Genomic DNA, 25396 nt, shown 5'->3' with positions numbered 1-25396 from the left:
GAAAAGTCTGAGTTTTTATGAGACAATCACATTATCTTTGGAAAAGAATTAATATTTCCTGAGCACTTTACTAATTACTTTTACTTCACCTTTTCAGGTCAGGAAGAATCACCAACCTAACACAATGTGTTTCTTACAAACACAAATACATGTTTGCAAGAAACTGCTGCATCAAGCTGTTTAGTCTTGGTCTATATAATTTTTCCCTTCAAAACATCTAATCATGTTTTAAAGATTTAAAAACACTTGCCCCTCCCTAAGTAGTCCAGAACAAGCAAGCAGCTAGCGGAACTCACTCCAGCTACTATCAGGCTATACATCTTTCAATCTTTGTTGCTTAAATATGTGACTTTCTAGAGGGTCATTACTATAGAACAAATTTTGTTTTTAAATCTTGACAACATTTATTGTTGTTCTCTCCCGATAGTTTCTTAGTATTCAGTACCCTATGTATGGTATTCCAGGAACAAATAGTATTATCTCTACATGCTTTCTCCATACAGACATAGATTGGTAGAATTTTACATTTTAAAAAAGTATTGTGAAAGTTCTTGAAATAATTTTAGCTTGTGGATGAAGATTCTATCAACATGAACTTAGGCAGAGATTGGGTGCTTGTCGTACAAAAAACAAGGATTCACTCAGTGTTATAAACAAATACTTCTACAATTTAAGTTCTAACATTCTGTTTCAGTATTCCAAAATTTACAGACAGTTTTAGAGGGATTTCAAAGAGAATGTACAATTTGAACAAGGATTTTTCTGTCTTTTAAACTTGCCTTCAGCCATAGAGGAAGAACAATATTTAATACAATATATGAAACGTGTTCCTCAAGTGTTTCTCAAAGGGATTAAGTTAAACATCACATTGCTCTTAAAACAAAAAGGATCACCAGTGCAATTTAAAGAGGACGAAAGTCTACAGAAGTTAAGCTTGTAGGGACTAAAGAAAGTTCCAGATATCTGCTTTATATCGTGACATCACTGTCTGCATTTAGATACAATGCACCAATTAAGTGGGAGCATGAAGAACTCAATGTGGTCCAAGGTTAAGGTGTCATATTCTCATGAACATGTTTGGTTTTTTTAAATTTCCCTTTTCTTTTTTTCTCCTCCCCCCAACACTCAGGAAGAATCTACAGAAAATGCTCTGAAACAGATTGATATAATTCAAATCAAAAGGAACTTACTTCAGCATAACATCGGATTCCCTTACAATTTCTGCAAACTTGTCCTTCTGTAAGCCTTGTTCAATGAGTAGTGCATGAGATTTATGGTACCTAGAACATAAACAAAAATGGGTTGAATGTTGCTTACTAAGGTTCACCTTTCATTAAATTCTGTGCTGAAAAGAATCCTGTATGGTTAATTCTTGCTTATTCAGGTTAAGAGCAAAATAAAACCAGTTCTACAAAACTTTAAAAGATTAATTCAGTTAGTGTGCTAGGAGCTAAGTACTGTCATTACTTTGCTTTTAAAAACTTACCAAATCTAATCTCAGTACAATCTGAAAATAGGAGGTGTCTCTTACCATTCTACCATATATGGGTATTTCTCTTCAATGGTGAGAGCTGGATCAATTTCAATGGCATAGTAGGTTTCTTTTAGCTGCAATAACTGAAGGGGAAAAAAACCCATCAGATGTTTAAAGTATTTCATAAAATACATTGGTATTTGGTCTAAGCAATCAAAATAACATTCTTGTCAGGGAATAATGACAGATGTTTGTACAACAAACCAAAAGCTTGTAGGTTTTTTGTTTACCTTTTTCCGACATTCATCTGTGATGATCTTAGAGTTATCAATGATGTCTGGGAAAGGGGTGAAAAAAAGAGAGTTAAACAAGATGGTACATTTCTTTTACTTTGCTCTACAACACTGTAAATGGCACAGATGACAATATCTGGTGACACACCAATATGCTTCCTCAGAACTTTTCTTACCAGCAACCAGCAAAAAGCACATCTATCTTCGTAAGTGTAAAGATGCCCTTCCCTTCATCTCTGAATTACAAGGTCAGTTACAAGCTTTTGAATCTGTTTCTTGAGATTTAATTGTTTCCAAAATAATCCTGAGGCATCCTGTATGTTTTAGAGTTCCTATTTCTCCTTGTTTGTTCCAAAAGACTATAGCATAAGGATAAAATTGCCAAGAATTCTAAGGACTTCACTGTCTGGTTCTTGCAGGTGTCAGGACTATGGGCTCTTGAAAAACAAAAGTCAACCATACCATATTTAGCCACTAACATCTCAGAGTTCAAAACTTAATGCTTTAATTGTGAATGCTTTAATTTATCTGATTTAAATCACACAAGTTTTGATTAACATATATATATACACACATAAAAACACAGTCACTAGAATACTTTGTCAGTAAAATGTACAGATTAGGTAACAAGTCAATATAAAATCTCATTATGAAATAAATTGAATAGAAAATTAAAATATATAAAATATAGGAAAAACTAAAAGGACCGAACAAATCAATCTGTATTTAAAAAAAAAAAAGTACTCACTATGACAAGTTGGACATCTTTTTCCATTGTAGGAAAATCTACTTAATGTCATATCAAAATCTGTAATAATCTATTTAAGGAAAGAAAAAGCAAAACTGTCTTACAACATGGAGGAACAAAATAAAGAATGGCTAGAAATTCTGAACGATCAATAATAGTGGCAGCTGAGTAGCATGTGTGTCACAGAAGCCTCCCTATTCTATTGAGCCATTGTCATGGAAGCCAGCATATCCCAGAAGAGTAACATTCTTTCTAACCAAACTTTTTTTCTCATTCCCTTGGTGATAATATTTCCTGAAATTACTAAGCTTCTATGCTTATGTCATTTACTTAACTAGTGTCTGGCTGAATTACATTTGAATCAACAAGGGCTATTAAAAGAGTTAACATGTCTAAGTTTAGGAGATTTCTTCAAGGTTGAATTCTATTACATATATATAGATATTAATTTTTTTGGCATAGTGTAACAATCCCACAGTTGCTTTTATTCCAAACTGGTTACACTTTTACCTGAAGTTTGGCAGCTCCACCTTTGATGAGGCCACAAATAATCTCCTCTACTCTTGCTGGGTCCTTAATATGGACAGTCTTCTTCTGAAATTCTGGCATCTATGAAGAGTAAGAATAAAGATATAAATATAATTGGAGAGGAAAACTTACTAGGGAATAGCTGCTATCCATCAGATTGGGAGCTCTGCATCTACACACAGTTTTAGGTCACATCAAGACATGGTCAGGACAGAAAGACACTAATAAGAAACAAAAAATACTCTGGATGTATTAATCAATGACTGAATACTGTTCTGTTTGCTTACAAAATCTGTTTTCATTTCCTTTCCTAATATCACCTTATTCAATAAGTTGACACTCAGAAAAGATCATTGTATTTATAGGAGAAAAGGGAGATATGAAGGAACAGGACATATGGGATCATCTTGTGATTCAGCTATGTCACTAGGAGATGGTAAATCTTAAAACTAACTCTCTTTGCAATTAATATGCTCTTAAAGTATCACCAGAGATAAAGAAGATATCCATTGTTTCCTTGAGAGTGCTGATTCAGTGTCAGCTGTGCACTTCAATACAACAAGGCTGTGCAGTAATCCCTCCTCCCTACATTGCACACTTTTGCAATGATAATAAACATGATATCACACTATATATTCCTTTTGGATTAAGTATATTTCTTGAATGTTATCATAAATGCTGAATTTGGTGTAAAACAAGAAAAAAAACCAATAACTCAAACCCACAAAACCCCATTCTTCAAACAATTCCCCAAGCCTTTGTTTACTTCTAAGAGTTTATCTTCTTACTTGCAGAATGGTAAATTAACTATTTATTTACAGGAATTTCCCATTGTAGCATGTATTTATTTCCATAATAATCATGTATAGACCCATTCTAAGAAAAGGCATAGGACATTTGCAATCTAATTGGGCATTTATAAGTAGTAAGCTTTATTTTCGTTTATAAAACTTCAGAGATGATAAAGTGTTAGGAATTACATTTTTAACATTCTGATCCTTCAACCTTCCTTTTCATATAGCTAGCATATAATCTTTGCTGCAATGAGCTAATTTAAAAAAAAAAAAAAAAAAAAGGGTGGGGGGGAGCTTCTATTTCAGGACATTTCAGGACCCAGAGTTCCCATATCACCAACTGTCAGTAAGCCATGCACAGCTCTTTCTTCCAGCTCTTGATGCTAGTAAATGTTTTCTTTATTACTAACAGCCAACTTGCAGTCAAATTGCAATTTGGTTAGCACATAAGAAAAAGGTGGCATTTTTAAGTATTGCGAACATATCTTTTTGTAAGGGAAAAGACACTTGTGTGCCAGACAGAGGAGGGATCTGGACATACCTTGAAATATCAGCTCTAGTCCACTCTGTTCTCAGCTGGGAGCAAAACATTGCAGCTACATCCTTATCAGATGAGCAGAGGCTCATCTAACTCATTCTTCAAAACCCCCATTCACATATTCCTCACTTTCCTCAACTACCTTTATTTTTAGAAAATTATGCTTTATGTCTAATCGTCCTTACTGTAATTTTAAATCATTCAACTTGGAGAAGAGTTTTCTTTTTCTCAGATAATCACTGGATAAATTTTTCCCTTCTGCCTGAACATAAAACCCCAGTGTTCTTCAATCTTCTTTTGCAGAACACAGTTTTCTAAATCTCTGATAATTCTTGATGTTGTCTTGGCCCACCCACTTGAACCATACTGTTTTTCCAACACAGCATCCATGACCATGGGAAAAACCTTTCTGCTCTGGTCTGACAAGGCCTCAGTTGAAGGGCCACTTTGGCCCTTGTCTTCAGGTAGCATCTTTGCACATAAACTAAAATACATGCCCTGTGTTAGCAGTAGTATGGTGAGAACGATTCAAGTTCAGTTGGTAATGACCAATTATTCTTCAAAATGACTCCTAGAAAGAAACAGGTATTAGTGCAAAATTGCTAAATTTTACTTTTAATCTTTCTGGATTATATCTTTTCTTCCATGTCAGTGCTCTTACCTTTCAGTATAACAAACAATTCTAATCCCCACTGTGCTTACTGCTACTTTTTGGCTGATATACTCAAAGACACTGTTGAAAGCAGGAATCTTTCTAAAGCCCTGATCATGAGTCTCTGATAAATTTCCAAGTTTTTCTACCCATTCAAAAAGTTTCACCTATACCACAGTATCTTGTCAAAAAATCTGTCCAGAACAGGGTATTCACTACTTCCTTCCTTTATAAATCTCAAAAAGAAACAAACAGTATTAATTTCACCTTGATTAGAAGAAAAAGTTTTTCCTTTCCAATCCTTTGGCAAAGACATTTTCTGTAAAAGTGGTATCTCATAAGCCAATATCTCTGAGTTCCTTGTGTTACTACAGTGCCTTGCTACTACTTCTTTTAGCACAGCAAAGTCACAAAAAGTACATTAGGACTGACTTCCACCCCTCAGCTACTTCCCAGGCTGGGAGTCATTGAGAAAGCTAATGAGTGTTGACAAGAAATAGAATTCCTGAAAGATACCCATTAAACAATTTGCTAGTCTTTTGAGATATACCCTTACAAAGCATTTATTTACAATTAGCAACACATCTAGCTTCACAAAACAAAATATTAAAATCTGTAACTTTGTAAAGGTGCTTTAAGTTATTTCTTTTGAATGTTATATAGTGCTGGTAAACAAAAGTAAGCTTTCCACTTTTTTCTGCATATACAATATTCTTTATAATGAAGCACAAAGCACTTTGACTTTGGACATTTACCAAAGCACTTTGACTGGTTTGGTAATTTTTTTTACTGTAAATTGACTAATTTAATTCCTTTAACTTTCAGCAAATTGTATATGTATTTTTAGATTTGGAGTGCAAAAATTAAACAGTGAAATCTAACTGCATGCTTTTCTATGAAGTAGTTCAAACATTATTTGGTTTACTTAGATACTAAGCAACAGATTTCCTAATACAACTAATTTAAACAGATGTTGGGGTAGATGGAGAGATCAGAGGAAGGGACTGGATGAGGAAAATTGGATTGTTTGGTACTGTTTCATTTCAAACTGAGCCCTTTCGTAAGTTTCTGCAACAACCTGAGGAAAAGTCTTGGTAAACACTTTAGTAGTTCATGTTAAACAAAGCATTGCTTAAGATTTTAAGTATGATGAAAGCTTCCTGCTTTGATGTTGTAAACTCCTACTCAAGATCAGTTTATAAAATAATTTTTTTCTAACACACTTTGCATTTTGCAAATTGGTTGAAGAGTATTTTAATTTAGGGGTGGGGGAAAGTCTTCTGCAGTAAGTATAATCCAGACATTTTCAGTCTCACAGGCACTTTAAATGGAAAAAAACAAGTCTACATTATGGATGTGACATCTGATAAAGCCTCGGACAAATATGGTTAGACAAAATAGCCACTTTTCCCATCACTAGCTCCTTGTATTAATATTTGCAACTGAACATTAAGTATTTAACTTTTATTTAGTCTTCATCATTATTATAGTTTAAGTAAATTAAACTGTCTAAGGAATGTGTAAATGAAACTGAAACTGCAGCCACCAGTTTTCTGGCAAACTGTCTCCTTCAATGTTTTACACTTCTGCCCAGTTTAGCCGTTTCATTGTTGCATATTTGCCATTCTTCACATTTGAAAGAGAAAAGCAGATTCTAGTCGGAAAGAACTGGTAAGACAGATGAAAGAGCAAATGATGAAAAGTTCAGTAATTTGATAAATTTTGTGTTTCTATTTACTCTTGAAGAAAATTCTAGCAGTCAGTTCAGTGTGCACAAAAACCTCCCAAAATTCTCATGCACCAGTTGGCTGGGATGAACACAGATAGAGAAGCAGCCAACCAAAAATCTCCACAGCACTTAACCAAGTCAAGAAAGCCTTTCAGAACCAGGAGCTTCTACATACAGAACTAAAACTACATAAGCACAGGAAAAGGAATTCATAATTCATTGTGACATCTGAAAGTACATCATGTTAAATCACTTAGTGATTTATTACTATTTATTCTGTCATTATAAAAGTGTGAGAAGAGTTTTTGCTTTCTTACCAAGAGCATCTGTATGCTACTGAATAGCTCAGAGGCTGGTGTGTCTTGAAACATATGTATGACAACTCCCAAAGGTAATTTGTGGTTGGCATATACAATGGCCACAAATACATTTTAGTTTCTAGTCTCTGACATTTTTAAGGAGCCTTTGAGAGAAGGAAGATCAAAACTGAAAAAGATTATTTTAAAGGTTGAGCTTAGTTGGATTTATGAAAAGGAAAAGAATTATCTGTTTGTTTGTGATAGCAGGTAACCGGAATAAGGATGTAGGAAATGATTTTGTAGCTAAGAATGTTATGGTCATACCTTGAGGAACCAACAGTAATGGATTCACGCAGGTTTGGAAATCCCCCAGTCCTACAAACCACAGAATGGGTCATTTACAACAAGGATAGTTCTGAAAATTACAAATCTATTTAGTACATGAGACATGCATCTGCGTAGCTGGGTTAAATAAGGAGAAGTATTTGCCATAAAGACATTTGGAATCTAGTTTTGAAATAAAGTTCCTTATATACAACTGGATAACAGAAATACAAATAGAACTGCTTTTATGTATCCAGGTACTGCTAAATACATAAGTTGTCTTCTTAGTATGTGAGGCAGCGTAGCGTGTATCTAAGTGCATGCTGTGTCAATTTGATTATAAAACAGGAGCTGGTGATAAGACCTGTCATTCATTTTAGCGATCTAAGTGAATTTACAGCTGCCATTTTAGGCATTTCCTGTTAGGTATCCCAGGAAATTAATAACTTATTATATGATTGTGTCCACAAGGAGTAATGCCATGTTCTGGAGCTAGGATTATACTGAATTTTTCAATCTACTGAATGTTAGAGGTAGAGCAGTTGCTTTCCTCCCCCTACCCAGTAAAACAAGTCCCAGTGATTAAAACAAAAATTAAAAAATGTCAAATAAAAAGCTCCATATAAAGGACAACTGAGTGACCTTTTATTTTCACTGTCAGTAATTTTAAGTAGGGATGGATGAGTTGATGAATTACTTGCTATCTTAACTACATAGAGATATGGCTCCTTTCACAATCAATTCTAGACACAGAGCATGAAATATTAGTAATAATAACTCAAACTGTAGGAGGTTGTCATCGTAAGTCTGCTAAGTAATGCTTTGACGAAGGACATAAAAAACTGGTGCAGAGTATTTTTATACTGATACCCTGTAAGCCTACACTACTTGGCAAATACCAAGTTTTCTTATTTTATATAGACTCATCTAGTATGGAAGCCTCCCAAAACCCAAATCATTGCTAAGAAAACACCCTAGATTAGGGGTGGACAAAATTTCAAGAGAACTTCTCTATAAATCTCAATGATTGACAATGTACTTTGTTAGATGTCAGTAATTCTGAATCACAGTAAGAACTGTTCTCACACTTGGAAATGTATTAAAAATATTCCACAAAATTTCAGATTACCATAATGTCATAAAAGAGATACGGCAATAAATAAGATCTAGCTGTAATTCTATTGACAGTATGTGAATTACAAAAATAACACAATTTCTGTTTTCCTACTTTGTTGGTAAACCTGACTTAGACTAGACTAGGTTTAAAACCTGTTATCTTTTGACAGAGAGAATACACAAGGGTGGGCTGAAAGGGAGAGAGAACTATCTGTGTTATTTTTGAGCAAGGCAAACGGAAATCAAAGTGATAAATTGGATAGGGGTTAAATTGTTTGTAAATTTTATTCTAATCTATGGTGATAGCTTTCAGGTAAGAAAGTATAAATCAAGACTAAATGACACTTATTTTGGGAATTGCAGATGCCCAATTTCAAGGTCTTAGACTAGCTATCACATATATTCACTTATGGACACATACCAAAAAAGGCAGGGCATGGCAGCAGTGATAGCTGTGAAATTTGATACCTAGAAGCTACAGAAAACTGTTTTTGGTGTTCTTGGTAGAAGAAAGTAACAGTTTGGTGAAAAAATAAAGAAACAGGGCACATTCCTTAATTTACATATTATTTTCAATTTTTTTTTTCTACTATTACAGAACATTACTTGCTCTAGAACAAAAAGATTTTGAAAAGCATGCAAGCTTCTCCATGTAACTTCTGCTACTTGAGTTGCAAGAATCAGGGGAGCCATAACAAAATCCACAGAATGACACTATGAAGATCTTTTCCTCCATATGTTTATGCTCATATATGTATAAAGCAAGACTACCCATAATTCAGACAATTTGAATTCTGGCCCATGAGTGCAACAGACGTTTGTTTCTCTTAGCTGCCCCAGCTGTTAGTAGGCTAATATTTTAGACAGACACATCAAAAGGTACTGGACGTGAGTGTAATCATACCAGTCACTCCATTATGTGCAGCTTGTCAGGAGAAATTCACTAGTTATCAGGCACTCTGCTAGTATAATCTGAGTTTAGGACAGAGACTCACTAATTTATAATTCCCAAAACCATAATACATTTTATATTCAGATGATGCAAGGTCAAATATGGTAAGAAATCCTTAGTAACTAGTAATTACCAAATTACTATTTTAGTAGTTCTTCCAAGAAATAGCCTTGGGAATACTTTGCTAACATAGCTATTATGAGAATGAAACAACAGAACACTAAGTATCTTCACAATTGCTTGATAATATGCTATAAAACTAGATACCCAGCACAGGTTATATGAAATAACTGAAAATGGGTTCACTGCCTAAGCTATTTTAAGACATGGGATAGGACGCTAAAAATAATTTTTCCTGGTTTATTTTATTTATTTACTTACTTATTTTTATACTTAATGTGCTGGGTCCTGATACTTAATTTGGAAAAAAAAACCCTTATAAAAATCTGGAGAGAGTGCTTTCACAGAAAACATGACAATAGTGTTTCCTCTTGTGTTTTTAAAGGAGAGTACCTGTGCGTTGAGCTTAGGGCACTCCTGATTCTTCTGTCCTTGATTTTGTCCTACTGCAACAGCATAGGTGGCAAGCAGAGTCCAGAGATGCAGGGCTTGCATGCAGGCTGCCAACAAAAACCAACCAAATCCTTTTAAGAATTGGTCTGCTATATTATGTGATCTTTCTATTCCTGCTGTATAAGATAAAAGCCAACATGCATGGTACATAATGACATCACTGTGAAAATACCAACACTTCAGAATAGTCTGATACATATTAAAGAGTAGAGGAACATTTACGCTGAATTAACTTATTCAATGAAAACCACTAAGTATACTTAGTCCTTTGATGCTGTTGCTCATTCTATGCTATCAAATTTTTTATTTAAAAGTACAGTTTTTTAGATTTTTTCAGAGTCACAATTAACAACTGTAAGTAAGCCCTCAGCTCATAACCTTGTCTTAAAAACACAGGCAAGAAGACAGAGTCAATACTGCTGACAGGAGCTGTGCACACTTACCAGAGGGTTTTGCAGGAGCAGCTGCAGAAGCAAAAGAAAATTCCTCTTGCTTGAGACACACTAATATAGCAGCACAGGGTGCAGTTGAGGGCGTTTCCAAATACAGCCTGACTAATCCCCGTGCAAAACCCCAGGGTCCTGTGACGCACGTCAGCAATGCACAGCAGTTTGTTATGCTCAGCAGTACAGCCCGACGGGCTTACAGATCATCAGCTGGTTCAACAACAACAAAACCTTTGACCTTCACTGAATGACAGCTTTCATGGATGCAACGGGCAAATTTGGGCTGCTCGAACAAAGGAAGGCACTTGTTTTTCACAGCAGAAGTTTACTACTTTGTTACTTTTTAGCTCTTTTACAGAATCTTTCCAAGTATTTTAGGATTTCCTGTCATATAGTGCCACAAATTTCTTAGAGCTTCATTGACATGATTTCACTAATGTTTACTAGGTAGCACACATTTATTCATGTAGAAGGAACAAATGAATTAATTAATCTTTGTTTTGGCTGTAATTATCTGTGTGATACTGAAATAGGAAATCAAGGAGCCTTGTTTGTCAGGATTTTTGAGAGACAAGGCAACTCCACATAGTTTTAGAAGTTTGTCATTAGGCATGCTGCCTGATCAAAGACCGTAACTAGGTGACATAGAAGATGGATTAAAAATAAATATTTTTTTAGAATGAGGGAATGAAGGATCTATTGTCTAATCATATTTTACATTTTGTACTTGTGTAAATGCTTGTAAGTGTCACGCAAAGCTGACTATTGTTATAGTAGCAGTGTAAGCTTCTCTATACTACTCCATAACTCATGTTCAACCTCAGGTTTATGATCTCTGTTTCAGGATGCCTGGACTAACCACCACCATCAGGCCAATTCATACATGCCACCAATGTGACCAGTGCAATTGTCAGAGCTGAAGCAAGGGCAGGATACAAGTGTAGCATGTAGAAAGCCTGTAATGCTACAGAACACTGCCAATAGCAGGGCTCTAATAGAAATTAATTAGTTATGAAAATTTCCTTCAAAGGAGGCTGTGCTTTCTACATTAAAAAAAACCCCAACAGACTTTCTGAATGGTAAAATAGATCCGTATCTTTTGTGTCTACATTCCAACTGTAGGCTACTATGTAGTCTATCAGGATTCCTCAGTGTATCTGACCTACATGTGCACTTTCATTTTGTTTTCAGAGACGTTCTCTGAAACAAAGAGGTGTTTCAGAGGTGTTCTGTTTGTTTTGAGCCAACAAAACAACTGAAGTGAATATTTCAGCTAAGACAAAACATGCAACTTTAATCAATACTTATCCTCTTAGAACTGACCAGGATCTCCTTAAATATACATGTTAAAGTCTGCTGTATCCTGATGCAGCAAAAGAGTTTGAAAAATATGTTCAAAATATAACATAATCCCTGCAAGGACTGTATACAGTAAATTGAACTTACCTGGCATCGGTACTGCCAGGATTCATAACTACCAATAAACTACTTATCACATTTGTACACTGTTATAATAGGTAACATTTAGAGAATTTTACTCTTCATAGTACTTTAATATAGGCAGCATGTTTTTCATTTATATTTTTATAATAATGTTTGGGAAACATTTGTATAGTGAAGCATCTTGAATAAATATGAATTATTTGCACAACAAAAAGCTGCAACTTGTGTCCCTACTAGATTTCCAATGTTAAAAAAAAATCTTGTGAACAATTAAGTAAAATATGCTTGCCAGATGAATCATGTAGTTCAGGTAAGACATCACTCGATACATTCAGTTTGCAAAGAACCTGCTTTTGAGTTTTTATGTATTTCAAAGGTGACAATTATACTGATATATAAATGGGTCTTGTGAATCTCATAGATGAGGCTGGGTTTTGGTGGGTCAGCAAGATGGCCTGTTGCTATTCTGGTACTTCTCAGCTGTGATTTAGTGAGAAAATTAACTCCAGTGCTGTCAAGAATATAAAGAAAGTTAGTCAAGAATATAAAGAAAGTTAGTTTCCCTTTCAGAAAGCTGGGGAAACAAAAACAAGGTAGTTTAAAAAACATTTTATTTATTTATTTTTTAAGATTAAAAAAAAAGAGTTACAGAAATTAAGTCCAACTCTTACAGACTGTTTTTGGTACACCAGACTAATTGGAAAGCATTCTAAATGAACTATTACAGCTTTAGTGAAAGTCCTAGAAAATGTTGTGAGCAAAATTTCTGTAAACATTAATACAGCCAACACCTAATTCTTAGAAAAACATCTACTCTATCTTTATCAACAGTGTACTTTCACTTTAATGAAAATGCCGTACGTGAAACTTCTCATCTACAAAACAAGACTGTCTTTGCAACTCCAAGAAATCTTTGTGTACAACACTTTAGTTACAATAGCTTTTACTATCCACATTCTATTACTGCTGATCTGAGTCTGTCGAGCATTTTGTTTACAGTGTTTAATGTCTGGTAAACGAGGAGTTAAAATGAACACTGATTTTTTTAAAGAGAGAGAAATAAACTCCAGCATGACATTTCTACTCTCAAAATATGGAAGGTCATTTAAATATATTTTAAGAATCGTGAACTTATATATAATAACTAATATATACAATAATATAATAAAATGATAACAAATGTAACAAAAATATCAACAATTACTAATAATTAAAAATATTAATTACTATATAAATAAGTATATTAAAATTTAAAATATAATTATTATATAAAAATTTATTATTAATAGTAATAAATAGAAATATAATAGTAAATATAATGAAATAACTAATGAAGTTATTTCAACAGATAGATTAAATTTTAACATTTTCTCTTTGGCTGAGGGCCATATCTTGACTACAGAATATTCTACGCAGAAAAAGAGAGGAAAAAATGAACAACACTTAAAACACTAGATGATTTATAATTTATGTAAGACTGGGAAATGGTTCAACTTTATATGCTCGTGTGTTAGGTGAACTTGGTTTGTAGAGGATGCTCTTGAATATGAAGTACTACAAGTTTTAGTCTAAAGCAAAGAAAAGCTGGTTCTACCAGTCCTTCCACACCTGTGACCTAAGTTGCATCCATTTGTGGAAAGAATTAGCACAGGTATATTGCCTAAGCAAGTAAGCTGAGCTTTTTCTTTAACTAATAAATTGAATACTTCAACTAAACTGACATAAACTTTTAAAGATCAGGAAAGAGGTCATAGCTTTTTAAAATATTTCCTACAAAATTTAGAGGTGATTGAATCTTGTCCGCAGTGTAAACATTAGGTAGTGTCCTTTCATGAGCTTACTATCTTTTATTCTTGTTTAGTGACCTGACCACAACTGAACAACTTTTGAATACATCCTCACATATTTAGTATGTTGCTCAACTTTACTTGAAAATACCTTGCTTTATTGTAGGGATCAGTTTTAAACATTAAAGAACTGTATTTGTTATTTAATTTTGCTTTTGTAATAAGTTTACTTAGTATGTATTTTTCAAAACAGCCTACTTGATATAACCTCATGAGACAGGGAAAGGTACCTGAACCTTGCTACTCAAGTACCAAGACCAAGCAGAAGAAAGGAACTAATACAACCCAACTGTACTCAAATATGATTATTATTCATGCCCTAGTGAACTGAGTTAATGAGCAGCATAATGCTTCCAGGAATAGCTTTTTATATCTGTGACAATTACAAGGAAAGTAAGGTCAATGGTCAGTTTGATGAAGCTGGGGTAAATAAAGGTTTAGAAGGTTGCCTTGCAGGAATTTTGGATACCACTTATCTTTGCAGAAGAGGTTTGGTGTAAAAACCCATGCTAGCCATATTTACAGTTGGTATGTTGCAATACAGAACTATGATTTGTATATGAATGTGTGTGTCTGTCATAGAGATCACTTGTGAGGAGTGTAAACAATTCTAAAAAGAAAGAGCTTGAACAGCACCTGTTATGAAAAAGTGCTAAGAACTAAGCTAAGAACTAAGAACTTAAAGACTGAATTCAACAAACTGTGGTAAATCTAGATATGGATGACACATGGTAAGAAGGTGAGGCTCTTAACCTGAATGGTATCACAAGACATATTCAACAACTTTTTAATAGAGATTTTCTTGATCTGATCAGAGATCTAGCTTTCTTTACTGTTCATGAGAAAACTGGTGATTGTCTAATAGTCTGACCATTTATGCTTGTACTGAACACAAAGCTTAATATCAACACACACACTAAAACACCTCTTTAAGCATTTCTTCTTATGTTTAATACATCTCTCTGATGAGAGAATAAAAGATATTGCAGCATCATTGTCCCTTATGCAGCTTCTTCTTGTGCTCACAAAATCATTCTAAAAGAAGAGATTTCTGCTGGTGATAGATCAACAGACATTTTGAATCTTACAAGAAGATGAAGAACTAACAGTAACTAGGGTCTATATTTCCTGTATTTCATGTGATCCTGTCAATTACTAGTTTGGGAAAGAATTTAGTCTGAAAGAATATAGAAGGTACAAAACATAGAGAACAGTTCTGTACATTCTGGGGTGAATGAATACAGCTCAGAATAGGCCTTTTTTTTCCTCTGATTGTATGTTAGGGAAATCACCTCATCTCTGTGCTTAGTTCCCATTCCCACACTGTGGAGAGAATTAACCTTTATAACTGGCAGGCTAAAAGAAAAGGTATGTATTATTTAGTTATCAGTGAGTATCTGGAAATGATGAAGATCTTCAGTGATTTCTAATGGGTATCTTGAAAATACCACACCTACCTAGCCAAATTTAAACTGGTTTTTTTTTTTTTTATCTTCATGGTTTCTCTCCTGCCCTTGTTAAAAAAAAAAAAAGAAAGAATATAAAAATATTCTAAATGTAAGCAAGTTTGGATCAATACGATTTATCACATTACACTTAAATTTTAAACATATCTTCTAAAGCACTGGATCAAAAGAAGAACTCAAGGTTGTGACACCTTTTCATTGCTTGGCAGAAGGAAATGGAGGCTTTTTTCTTGGCCTTCATACATACATTTCACTGATGCCTATTCTTACCAGGGCTTTCTGGATAAAATCTTTATAAATCCATTATGAACTTGGAGCTTAAATACCAAAACCAGTTCTGGTTTCTCTACCTTACAGGGAATAGACTAGAACTGGAAAAGGCCCTGAGAAGGGCAGTAAGAATGAGCCATGAGAAAAGATTCATACAATGAACAGTTGAGTATTACTAGAATTCCTTAACCTGGAAATTACAGAGTTGTTTAGAAAGGGTTAATAGGGAAAGATTGGTCACTGCCTCTTCCAGTATAAAAGGTAGAGGTCATCAACTAAAATTAAGAGGAGGAAGGCTCAAAACAGTCAGCTACAAGTCATACAATTAGGTAAACTAGTAAAATGTAGAACTCCTTTTTATTGATACTGAGGATTTACACAGCCTTGAAATGCTACTGGGTCATAACACGAAAAAAAGGTCATCCAAAATTACACACACTGTCTCTGAAATACAAGCTGCTAGAGGAGAGAAATCATTGGAGCAAAAACATTCATGACAAATCACCCCTTTCCTATGCTTTCTTTGGGCCTCTGTTACAGACCATTGTACCAGTATGACCTAAGACTTCATGGAAGGCAAGTCAACACTCCATTTTTGTAACATGTAATGACAGGGAGAATAATTTTCTTTTCACAATAATGTTTATCTTAGTTTTAACTCCATCCTTCATTTTTCTTGCCGGTTCTTCTTCTGAGAACACAGATACAGAAAATTCATTTGTGACAAATAAGAAGTTTTTGATTTGAGTGGTACTCGCATTTTCCTTTAATACTGCTATGGAATGTGTTGGAGTCTGCCTGTCTGGAAGATCCATTTCCCTCTCACGTTACACAGAATCTAATGCTTTCTTAAAGAATTCTTACAGGTGATGCTGCTGGTACAAATAATCTTTCTTCAAAATACCTAGGCAAACAGTGTAGAATTCTAAGAACTGGCAGTATGTAAATATACTGTGGTACTGTGGTAGTTTGGCAATCTAAACTACTACAGGTACATTTACAAATTCTTAATTCTTAATTAGCTATCAGGTGTGCAAAAGCTCACCTGGTATAATAAGGTAATTTTTATGAGCTACACTATTTTCCCCTAAAACTGTTCATTTGCATGTATACCTTCTATAATTAAATATCCTGTATATATCTACATGGACATGCATTGAAAGAACTTAAACAAATACTTCCCTAGAAGCTTCCCATGTAACACTATCTAGAATGGAATTTGCATTAAGGCCAAGGCTTGGACTGAAGCAGTTGCTGCTGATTCTCTTCTTCTCTTATCTGCTTCTAAGAAAAAAAAAAATCGGCTTAGATTTTTTTTCACTAAGTCTAAGAATGCTGTATCTAGATCAAATAAACTCTGACCCTTGAGTAGTGGAGTTGTGGGACTCAGTTTGAAAGCAAAGTCAGCAGGACAAAGTTTAATCTACAATACATTACCAGACACTACATGTAAGAATGTAGTGCTAATATAATATTTCATTTAAATTACACATTGAGACTAATGAAGTTTTTAATTGTTAGGTGCTCTTTGATTACAAACCCTTTTTAAAAGTCCTTAAAAAAAAAATCCGTTAAATCTAAAGATGTAATACAGCTACCAAACACTTCTTTTAAAGGTAACAGGCTGAAGCATCATGACTTAAGGCATGAAGGATTGTTTCAACTCCATGTCTCATTGTTTTATAGGTGTTTCTCACTGCTGGATCCATTGAAAGATGGGTCCTTATTTCTTGTATCTCTGTGTACTTGGCATCTGGAAGTGTTCAAAACCAACAGGTAATAAATACTACCACTACGATTCTTTGCACTCTACTACTCATAAAGTACTGATACTGATACTGCTTTGTGCTAATTCCTACCCTTCAGTTTCACGGACAATTTTTCCATGGGAACATGCAGACCAAACTGAGGCTTACCCATCAGTGATACTCACTGCAAAGGCAGATGCAGCTAATATTAAGTGTTGCGATAATAGCTGATGAGTGAAAAAATAACATTTTTGGTCTGATAACTAGTAAGTTTCTGACAAAGAGGAAAAGCTTTAAAGGAACACAATTAATGGAACATTTCAATGGTATTCATTCTCTCAGATTAAGGTGGAGCAAAACAACTCCCAGGTAAAAAAAAAACAAAAACAAACCAAAAATAAACTTGGATGATTTCAGTGATCCAATTTGTAGAGCAGACAAACAAATCTTTATATAAGAGTGCAGGAAGGAAACAACAGTTCATGAGTAGGAAACAAGTAAGAACAAGCACATTTGAACAGGAATTTTCTTGGTGGCAAAACCAGCTCAGGAAGCCTGAAAGTCTGTATTCAGACACTTTCCAAGTCTGGGCTTTGCCCCAGCCCTTTAAAAATAAAATAAAAAATTAAATAAATAAATTATTTTTTAAAAGATTGAGATATATTAAAGTAGAAGCCACATTTCCTTCTAGCAACAGGCATTATTGCTATAATTTAGAGAAATGTTATTTAAAATTACTTTTGTAATTTCTTTCTGAGGTAACTGCAATTCTCTTTTGTGGTATTAGTGAATGAAAATAATATAGTTACTTTTAGTATTTAAACATGATGTCTTCTTTGACCTGTGTCCTGCAACCTTACACATGTACTGAAAAATGTCTTCTTTTTTTTGGCATTCATATAAAGCACTCCTGATGATTAGCCAAATTTAAAAAATGCTGTGGAATTTTAATGGGCCCTGATTTTTTTTTTTCTTGAACCATCAGAAGCTCCACACAAATAACCTAAGAAAGAGTTGACTAACAAAACAGCCACAGATTCCAATTCAATGGCACTCTGCCCATCAAGCTGCTGCATGATAGACATTGAGCTAAAATTTTGCCTACTGCAATCGTAAGTTCTCTGATGTTTTACAGCAGCTGACCCCTGGTGATTGACGACTTTTGGATGGGAGAAAGAGACTGACATCCAGCAACTGGTCAAGATAAGAGCTGTATGAAGACTGTGCCCCAGGAGGAAGCAGTCGCTGCAATTCAGCTGCTGCACAGTGCCATGACTGCAAGAAAGCCTGTTAGACTTCACACCCTAACTTTTATTTTACGCACTCTCCACGACAATAATCGACTCTCTTGCCCGGTCTTATCTGGCCTTCTATGCCTGCACGGTGGTTAGGAAAGGAAGCCAGGAAGAATAGCTGTGAGGTGCCGCAGCCTGATTTCAGCGGCGAGCAGCTGGCAGGCAGCAGAGACGCGGCTGCTGCTGTGGGCCGGGGCAGCAGCAGCAGTTCAGCCGAACGTGTCAGAGCGCAGTGCGGCAGTGGCCGAGAAAAGCCATCGCTGTGGGCCACGGTTCTCTGACAGGACAGGGCCCTTCCAAAGCAGCGCCAGCGCCTCAGCCACGGCTCCCGCCAGCGCCACCTGCTGCTCCGAGCCGTCTGCCGCAGCGTGACAATTCACTGACAAACTCACCAAAACACAGCGACAAAACTAACAGGCTGCAGTATTTCGAGTGTTTTTTCCTTAAGCTCTCTCCAATAATAATCCTTCGTAGGAGGTGAGTAGTACACTGTGGTTTACTTGCACAAAATACACTTGTGTATGCACACGTGGAGGGAGGCTCCTGACGGCTTGAAGGCTATTACTGCCAATTGGAACTAGCCAACACAGGAAAAGAATATGAATTTTGCATGGATGATGTAATTCATGCAAGTGAAAATAAAAGGTTAAAGGCAGCTGTGGTAGGGTTTTTTCTGTGATTTTTTGTTTTTTTTTTAAAGAAAGTACTTCAAAAGTTCAGGCATTTTGCAAGTTTGCAGTCCAGACTTACACAAATTGTGATGTTTTTACATTTACAGGTATATTGCAATTGAATTCACTGCTAGTATTCTCCTGCTTATGAATGCATGGATCCATACCCTGGGTCTCTTCAATGCTTATATTGATCAGTTTAGATACTCTTTATAAAACCTGGTAGTTCTTGTTACCTCAAGACTGAATGGTATGACTGGAATGCTATGCAACTTCAATTCATAATATGAATAGATTTGCAATGATATGCATATTCAGACTGAAAACTAAAAAATCTCTTATTACTGGTTATATTGTTTGACAGTTAAAGGTAACATGTTTAAGACTTGCAGCATTTGCTACTGATTTTTAGCTGTAAAAAGAATTTAATTGAACAGATGATGGTAAAAATAAATTATCACAAACAGGAGAAAAATCACTTAAAAATAAATACATACCAAGCATTTATTAAAAGGTAAATATATTACAGAGCAGAATGAGGAATTGAAAGACTGCTTTTCTGACTTGGAGAAGGACTATACAAAAGATAAAAGAAAGCAGCAACCAAGCTCTTCTGAGCCTATACCTACAATCTATATTGTATCCTGACATGTCTACACTGACTACTTAGAACTCAGTTTTCAGGTATAGATCGTCAGTACATTTTTGGTAACTATTATAACTTCCATAAATGAGTTCTAAAGAAACTAGTGCAAAATTACAGATTTAATTAATCTTCCCATACCATCCCTTGTACGAATGTAGGTTTTAAGACTTGCTGAATTCAAAATAAAGCAAAAAAACCCAACACAGGCAGCAGCAATTTCAGAAAATTAGAACTTACTTCTGAAACAGCTGCATTGTAGGATTAGCTTACTATACTAAATGAAGTAAAATATTAGTATATACATAATTTTGACAGTGAGATGAGAAAACAATGGAATTCAGTCAATTTTTCTTCTCCTGGGATACAAATTTCTTAAATTTCCAGCTGAATTATTTTACAGTAAGAATGAAAACTGCTACTAGTATCCAAGTTGCATCAACATGCATTGTCTTTAGGGTTTTTCCTGCCCTGTGATAACTTAGTTTACAAGCCATATGTTAGATGACTTATATCGTGCACAGTGGCTTATATTAGGCAGTCTGAAATCATGCATTATCTAGGCGGCATATATTATGACTATCTCTGTAAACAGCATGTGGACAAAACAAACTTGCTTTAATAAATGGTGTCTACCACCGTCAATTGATTTTTCTTCTGAGGAATACAGTCTAAACAAAGCTCAAGGTTTATAGAAATATTTACATAGCATCTCCAATACTCATATCAATTTTAAATTTGTTATAAAATGTTATCAATAATTTAAAGATTATTCTAGTACTCTAGTAATATAAGGACTCTGAGTCACATGTCAATAGGTAGCAGTGGTATTAGGTCTCAGCAGTTCTTTCACTTTTCACTACTTAGGTTCATATATCACAGCACCATTCTTTTTGAACAATATTATTCCCAAATGGATCATATCACTTCATGGCTCTCGAGCCTATCCAGTGACAATGTCCTGCAAAAGCATCATTAGGGGGAATCCATCTTCCTTCCATTCCCCTTTTATTGATTCCAGTTTACTCAGACTCAAACCTTTCTTCAGCTCTGTATAGGCATAACTACATATGAAGGAGTTGCAAATACCAACCACTTGGATTCCTGAATATGGATGTTACACATTACATACTGCTCTGCTTTTCACTCCACTGGGAGGTCAACCTGCCAGAGTAACGCCACAGTTACTATAACAACTAGTTACCAGCAACAAGACAAGAATAAAGAAGTGGTGTGTGATTGCTGCCAGTTGTATCTTCATCTATGGCACAAATGCTCTTATGCCCAATAAAACAAAAACACATTCTCACCAGAGACTTCCAGGTAAAAGATAATAATAATAATACACACCCCCTGCAACATCTCTAATGGTCATACTCACAGAATAGGTTCCTTTATTTCTTAGGTAAGTAGATAAATAGCAGTTACCTTGCTTCTTATTAATTTCCTCATTTCCCTCCAAGTAAATTCCAATACTGCAAAAATCCATGCATTTCTTTCCTTCTTTAACACAACAAAAAGTGCACTGTCCAGAGACAGTTGAGTGGTTGAAATGTTTCCTGTAAATGCAGAAACTGCTTTGAAGTTGATTTTAATTTGTTGTTGTTGAGCTTTGATACAAAGTCTCTTTTTCTTGTAATTAAGGCTCTCACTTCAGGAGCAGATTGGAGAAATAGACAAATGTAACTACATATTTGTCCAGTTTTCTGGAAAACAAACCTGAGAGAGGAAGTCTCAGTTTAAGGTATTCTGCTGGTCTGGTTCCAATAAGCTCTATGTTATTATGTTTCTTATTCTAATAAAAAAATACAATAAAAAGATCCAAAATCAAAGAGTGAGGAACAAGCTGCTGAAAAAAAAACCCAAGATTTTAACAACTTTGTTTATGAAACAGATAACAAAAAATACTGTTACTCTCCTAAGAAGATTTTTTTCTTATGTTAACTCCGTATTTTAATAAATATGGGCTACTGCTCACAGGTGAATGTTTTTGAAATATTTAGGCAATATTTGTGAACACCTGTTTTCTGCTGAACTGATAAAAGGCTCAGCAAAGAGTAATCAAAAATTGTAGTCTATTGACAGTACAACTATTTGATGTATAGGAATCCACAACTAAAAAGCAATCTTGTCTGCGGCTTGAAAAACCCAGTAGACTCAACATTACCCTCAGTTTAATTTCTTTCTAAAATAGCCAGGAAACATTTTCTAAAAAGTTACTCTGTAGTCCAATTAATTTTTAACTATCCCCCTAAATTAAAGGTAGCAACCTTGTGTCTAACTTTTGCTTTCACCTGACTGTGGAAACACTTATACAGTCTCACAGAATTGGCAACATGGTTGTGCAAAGTAATAACAGAAGGCTTGGAGAGATGGTTGCTTCTTACCAAACAGAGTAAAACTTCACGTGACCATTACTATTAATACCTGTGTTACTTCAGAAGTGGAGCTGAAGTAACTCTGCATTCATGAGTGCCTAAGGGAAACTCCCTGTTTGCAAACTACACACCGTGGTTGAAGATACAATATTAACATTTTAATTATGAATGTAAACCTTTTTTATCAAATAAGATGAAATAATTTTAAGGTATCTCTATTAAGCTTAAATTTCTGTACCAGGCTAATTGGTATGCTTAAGGAATTCATCTACTGAAATGTGAGCTAGATAGTTAAGAATTAATTGATTTCATTATTCAGCAAGGAAAGAGATTCCTTTCCCACAATGCTTGAGAATCCTTTCCATTCTTTTTCACAGTAAACATTCTTGGCATCATAATCCTTGATATTAACTTATATATATCTTAATATATATATATATATATCTTAATATTTATATATATATATATAATATATACTTAACATATAGATGTTTGATTTGTAAAAGTCTGTCTTTTTAGCACTTAAAGACAGCCGCATTTTTTTTTATTACCCACACTTGGGTTTTATATTAATCTAACTTTATTTTGACTAAGAAAAAAAAAATGCTATAGTTAATTTTAATGAAATAATATTTCATTTACATAACTCAGGTGTAAATAGGCCTGCTCCCTATTGCTTTTGATAAAAGTTATGCATCAAGGTAATTCTGAGTCTAATTTGGATATAAAACTAAAGTGTAGTAGCCCCAAGGAAAATTGGAACCAAAAATATCTGCTGAAAATACAAGAATGGTCCCATCATTTTAACTGAACACAGAGGACCAGCCTGGTATTGGAAGAAACTACATTTCAATAAGGCAGTATTGTTCCTTACCACCATCCTAAATTACACTAAGTTACAGATTAGAAAACAGCCCAGTCTCCTCCACAGCTCAAAGAAAGGTCTCTCTTGTCTTAAAATAAAACTGATACAGTGTCTTGTAAATGACAAACATTGAATCAAATCTACATTGGTGAATAAAGTTCTTCAGAATGCAGCATATTCAAGTAAAATTCATGTACACTTTTTTGCCCTTGACAAACTCAACTCCTTGGTATGAAGTTTACATAACTATTTCACTTATTTCAAAGAAATTGCACAGCCTGAATATATGTCTCTACTGAAAATTAGGAAAGAAGACTTGGATATTTAGAACTAAGGATGTTTGCTAGCTGACGAAGCTGCCAACCTGAGTATCAGCTGAAATGCTCACTCTCTGAGTGTGAATGTGTTGCATCCAAGTGATAAAATGTTTCTACATGACAAATTGGACGTGTTTTCAACAAGCTTAATTTTTCCCTTGCAATTTAAAGCTGAGAAAAGCTCTAACCATATAAGTGCAATTTTTGAAATGTCTACTTAGGATCACAGGTTTGTGTCCAAGAACATAGCTGTGAAAATGTTATCTGAACTACTTGAAAAATACTTGAAAAAAATCACGTACCAGATATCAATTTAGCATTAGCATAATGATTTTTTCCCTAACCAAAGGCAAAATCTTGGCAAAGTTCAAGTTTTCCCAGCCAAAACACCAGTTAAATACCGTACAGAAAGTTAATATAAATAAATTTTAGCAATTATTAGGTACTTTCCAAACTACAGCTCAAATCAGGTATTATGAACATGAGTTAGTGAAACTATTGCACTTGCCTTTTGAGCACTCATATGATCAAGCTTTTAGATGCTGTTATTTTATTGCCCACATAACTCACAAGTAATGGTATTATAATACTAGAATTAAAGAAATAAAATAAAATTTAGAGTTAACCAGTCTTATGCCACTGTAAGTTTTCAAATGAGTTTTGTAAAATCCTACTATAGTGTCCAAAGCATTTTCACAGAAATAGATCTAAAACCTCTCTAAAGTGGCAATCCAAACTTTCTGCTCTCCCACAAGCTGTTGGAAGTGGGCTTGGAGAAACTAAAGAGCAAGGCAACCCTGTCCAAATTGTCAGATGACATGACTGATGACTAGAAACAGTATTTTTTTTCAACAGTAAGTGATGCCTTCACAATTAGCAAAAACTCAAAGTAGAATTTTTCTTTGGACCCACAGTTATCACAAACTGCTCTGCATGAATTCCACTGGCAAGCATGGCAATGCGTGGCCAAGTGAGTATTTAGGCAGCTCGCAATTTACATACAGAATTCTAGCTCTTACTAAAATCTGTTTCCACGTGTAACTATAAAAATTCATCAGAGCTTTCAGTAAAATTCAGCAGGGGAGATGACAAAACACACATTAGCTAACATCAAGTGCCTGGACGATTTCAATTCAGTTCTTCGGTATGGCAGTGTCCAAATCACAAAATTTGAAGGACTTCCACATAATCAGCATGTTGTCCAAACGAAGATATTTTACGACTCAGTTATTTACAAGCAGATATTTAAACAATCTCCTAAACAACAAGTTTAACAAGGGCAGCAAGAGAGAGCGAGCTTCATCTTCCTTTTATAGTAACCCTGAACAGACTGTACTTCCCAATTTCAACAGATGGTTGAACACGTGTGTGTGCGTGTCCATTTTCCTTTTAAACAAATTGCAAGCACGCTTGTAAATTACCACCAAGACCCACGGGTACGTATGTATCCCACGGGCCGGACAGGACAGGGCAGGAAGGCGCAGACCCTTTCCACACACACCTTTTCCGTGCTAGTGGGTCACGCTGAGGTGGAACAGCTGCTCCTGCCCCCAGCGCCTGTCCTTATAGAAATCCCAAACTGAGCTCAAGGTCCCCCCTCGGGGATATCCCCATGGGATATCCGCCTGGCTCCGCGGGGACGGCCGCAGGAGAAGAAGGACAAGGCGAAGGGCGTGCGTCCGGGGGCCGAGAGCCTTTCGGCCTCTTACCACGTACCATCTCGATGATCTTGGTCTTCTTACCCGTCTTCTTCTTCATGGTAAAGATGTACTGCGCCAGCACCACCCCGCCCACCAGCGCGCACACGCTGGCGCTCGCCACCGCTCCCATCTTGGCCACGGCGGTCCTGTCCATGGTAGTAGTTCCCGGGGAGCCGGGAGTGCTGCGGTGAAACGCGGCTGCGCCCTCGGTGTGGGCGAAGGAACGCGATCCCGGCGGGTCCTCCCTGACCGACCGCCGGGTCGGCAACGACGGCGCCGCACGCGCC

General features: G+C 35.4%; 1 protein-coding gene and 1 long non-coding RNA gene across 7 annotated transcripts in view; one reads left to right on the top strand and one right to left on the bottom strand.

The window, feature by feature from the left end:
- The window catches only part of LOC148185186 (uncharacterized), a 25129-nt gene extending 6006 nt beyond the window's left edge, over nt 1-19123 (top strand). The window contains exons 2-3 of the long non-coding RNA XR_015772420.1: nt 17179-17268; nt 18376-19123. This is a non-coding gene — a long non-coding RNA (uncharacterized LOC148185186). The remainder of the gene's footprint in view (nt 1-17178; nt 17269-18375) is intronic.
- NT5C3A (5'-nucleotidase, cytosolic IIIA) overlaps nt 1-25396 on the bottom strand; it is a 27990-nt gene extending 2594 nt beyond the window's left edge. The window contains exons 1-7 of one of the 6 annotated variants that reach the window (XM_088054514.1): nt 25122-25396; nt 9961-10133; nt 3026-3124; nt 2516-2585; nt 1765-1811; nt 1532-1617; nt 1191-1280 (exon numbers count right to left, since the gene is read on the bottom strand). In XM_088054514.1, coding sequence (XP_087910640.1) covers nt 1191-1280; nt 1532-1617; nt 1765-1811; nt 2516-2585; nt 3026-3124; nt 9961-10133; nt 25122-25263 — 707 coding nt within the window. In that variant the 5' untranslated portion in view covers nt 25264-25396. Of the gene's footprint in view, nt 1-1190; nt 1281-1531; nt 1618-1764; nt 1812-2515; nt 2586-3025; nt 3125-7379; nt 7431-9960; nt 10134-10463; nt 10568-25121 lie in introns of those variants that run through there. The other 5 variants (XM_014248588.2, XM_014248587.2, XM_014248589.2 and 2 more) reach the window with 5 other exon arrangements.

Source organism: Pseudopodoces humilis, chromosome 1, assembly GCF_049639895.1.
Source record: "Pseudopodoces humilis isolate 2021_Gansu_Grassland_sample_001 chromosome 1, ASM4963989v1, whole genome shotgun sequence".
Classification (NCBI taxonomy): Eukaryota; Metazoa; Chordata; class Aves; order Passeriformes; family Paridae; genus Pseudopodoces; species Pseudopodoces humilis.
Note: the sequence above shows the minus strand (reverse complement) of the source record. Positions and strands in the feature narration are given on the sequence as shown.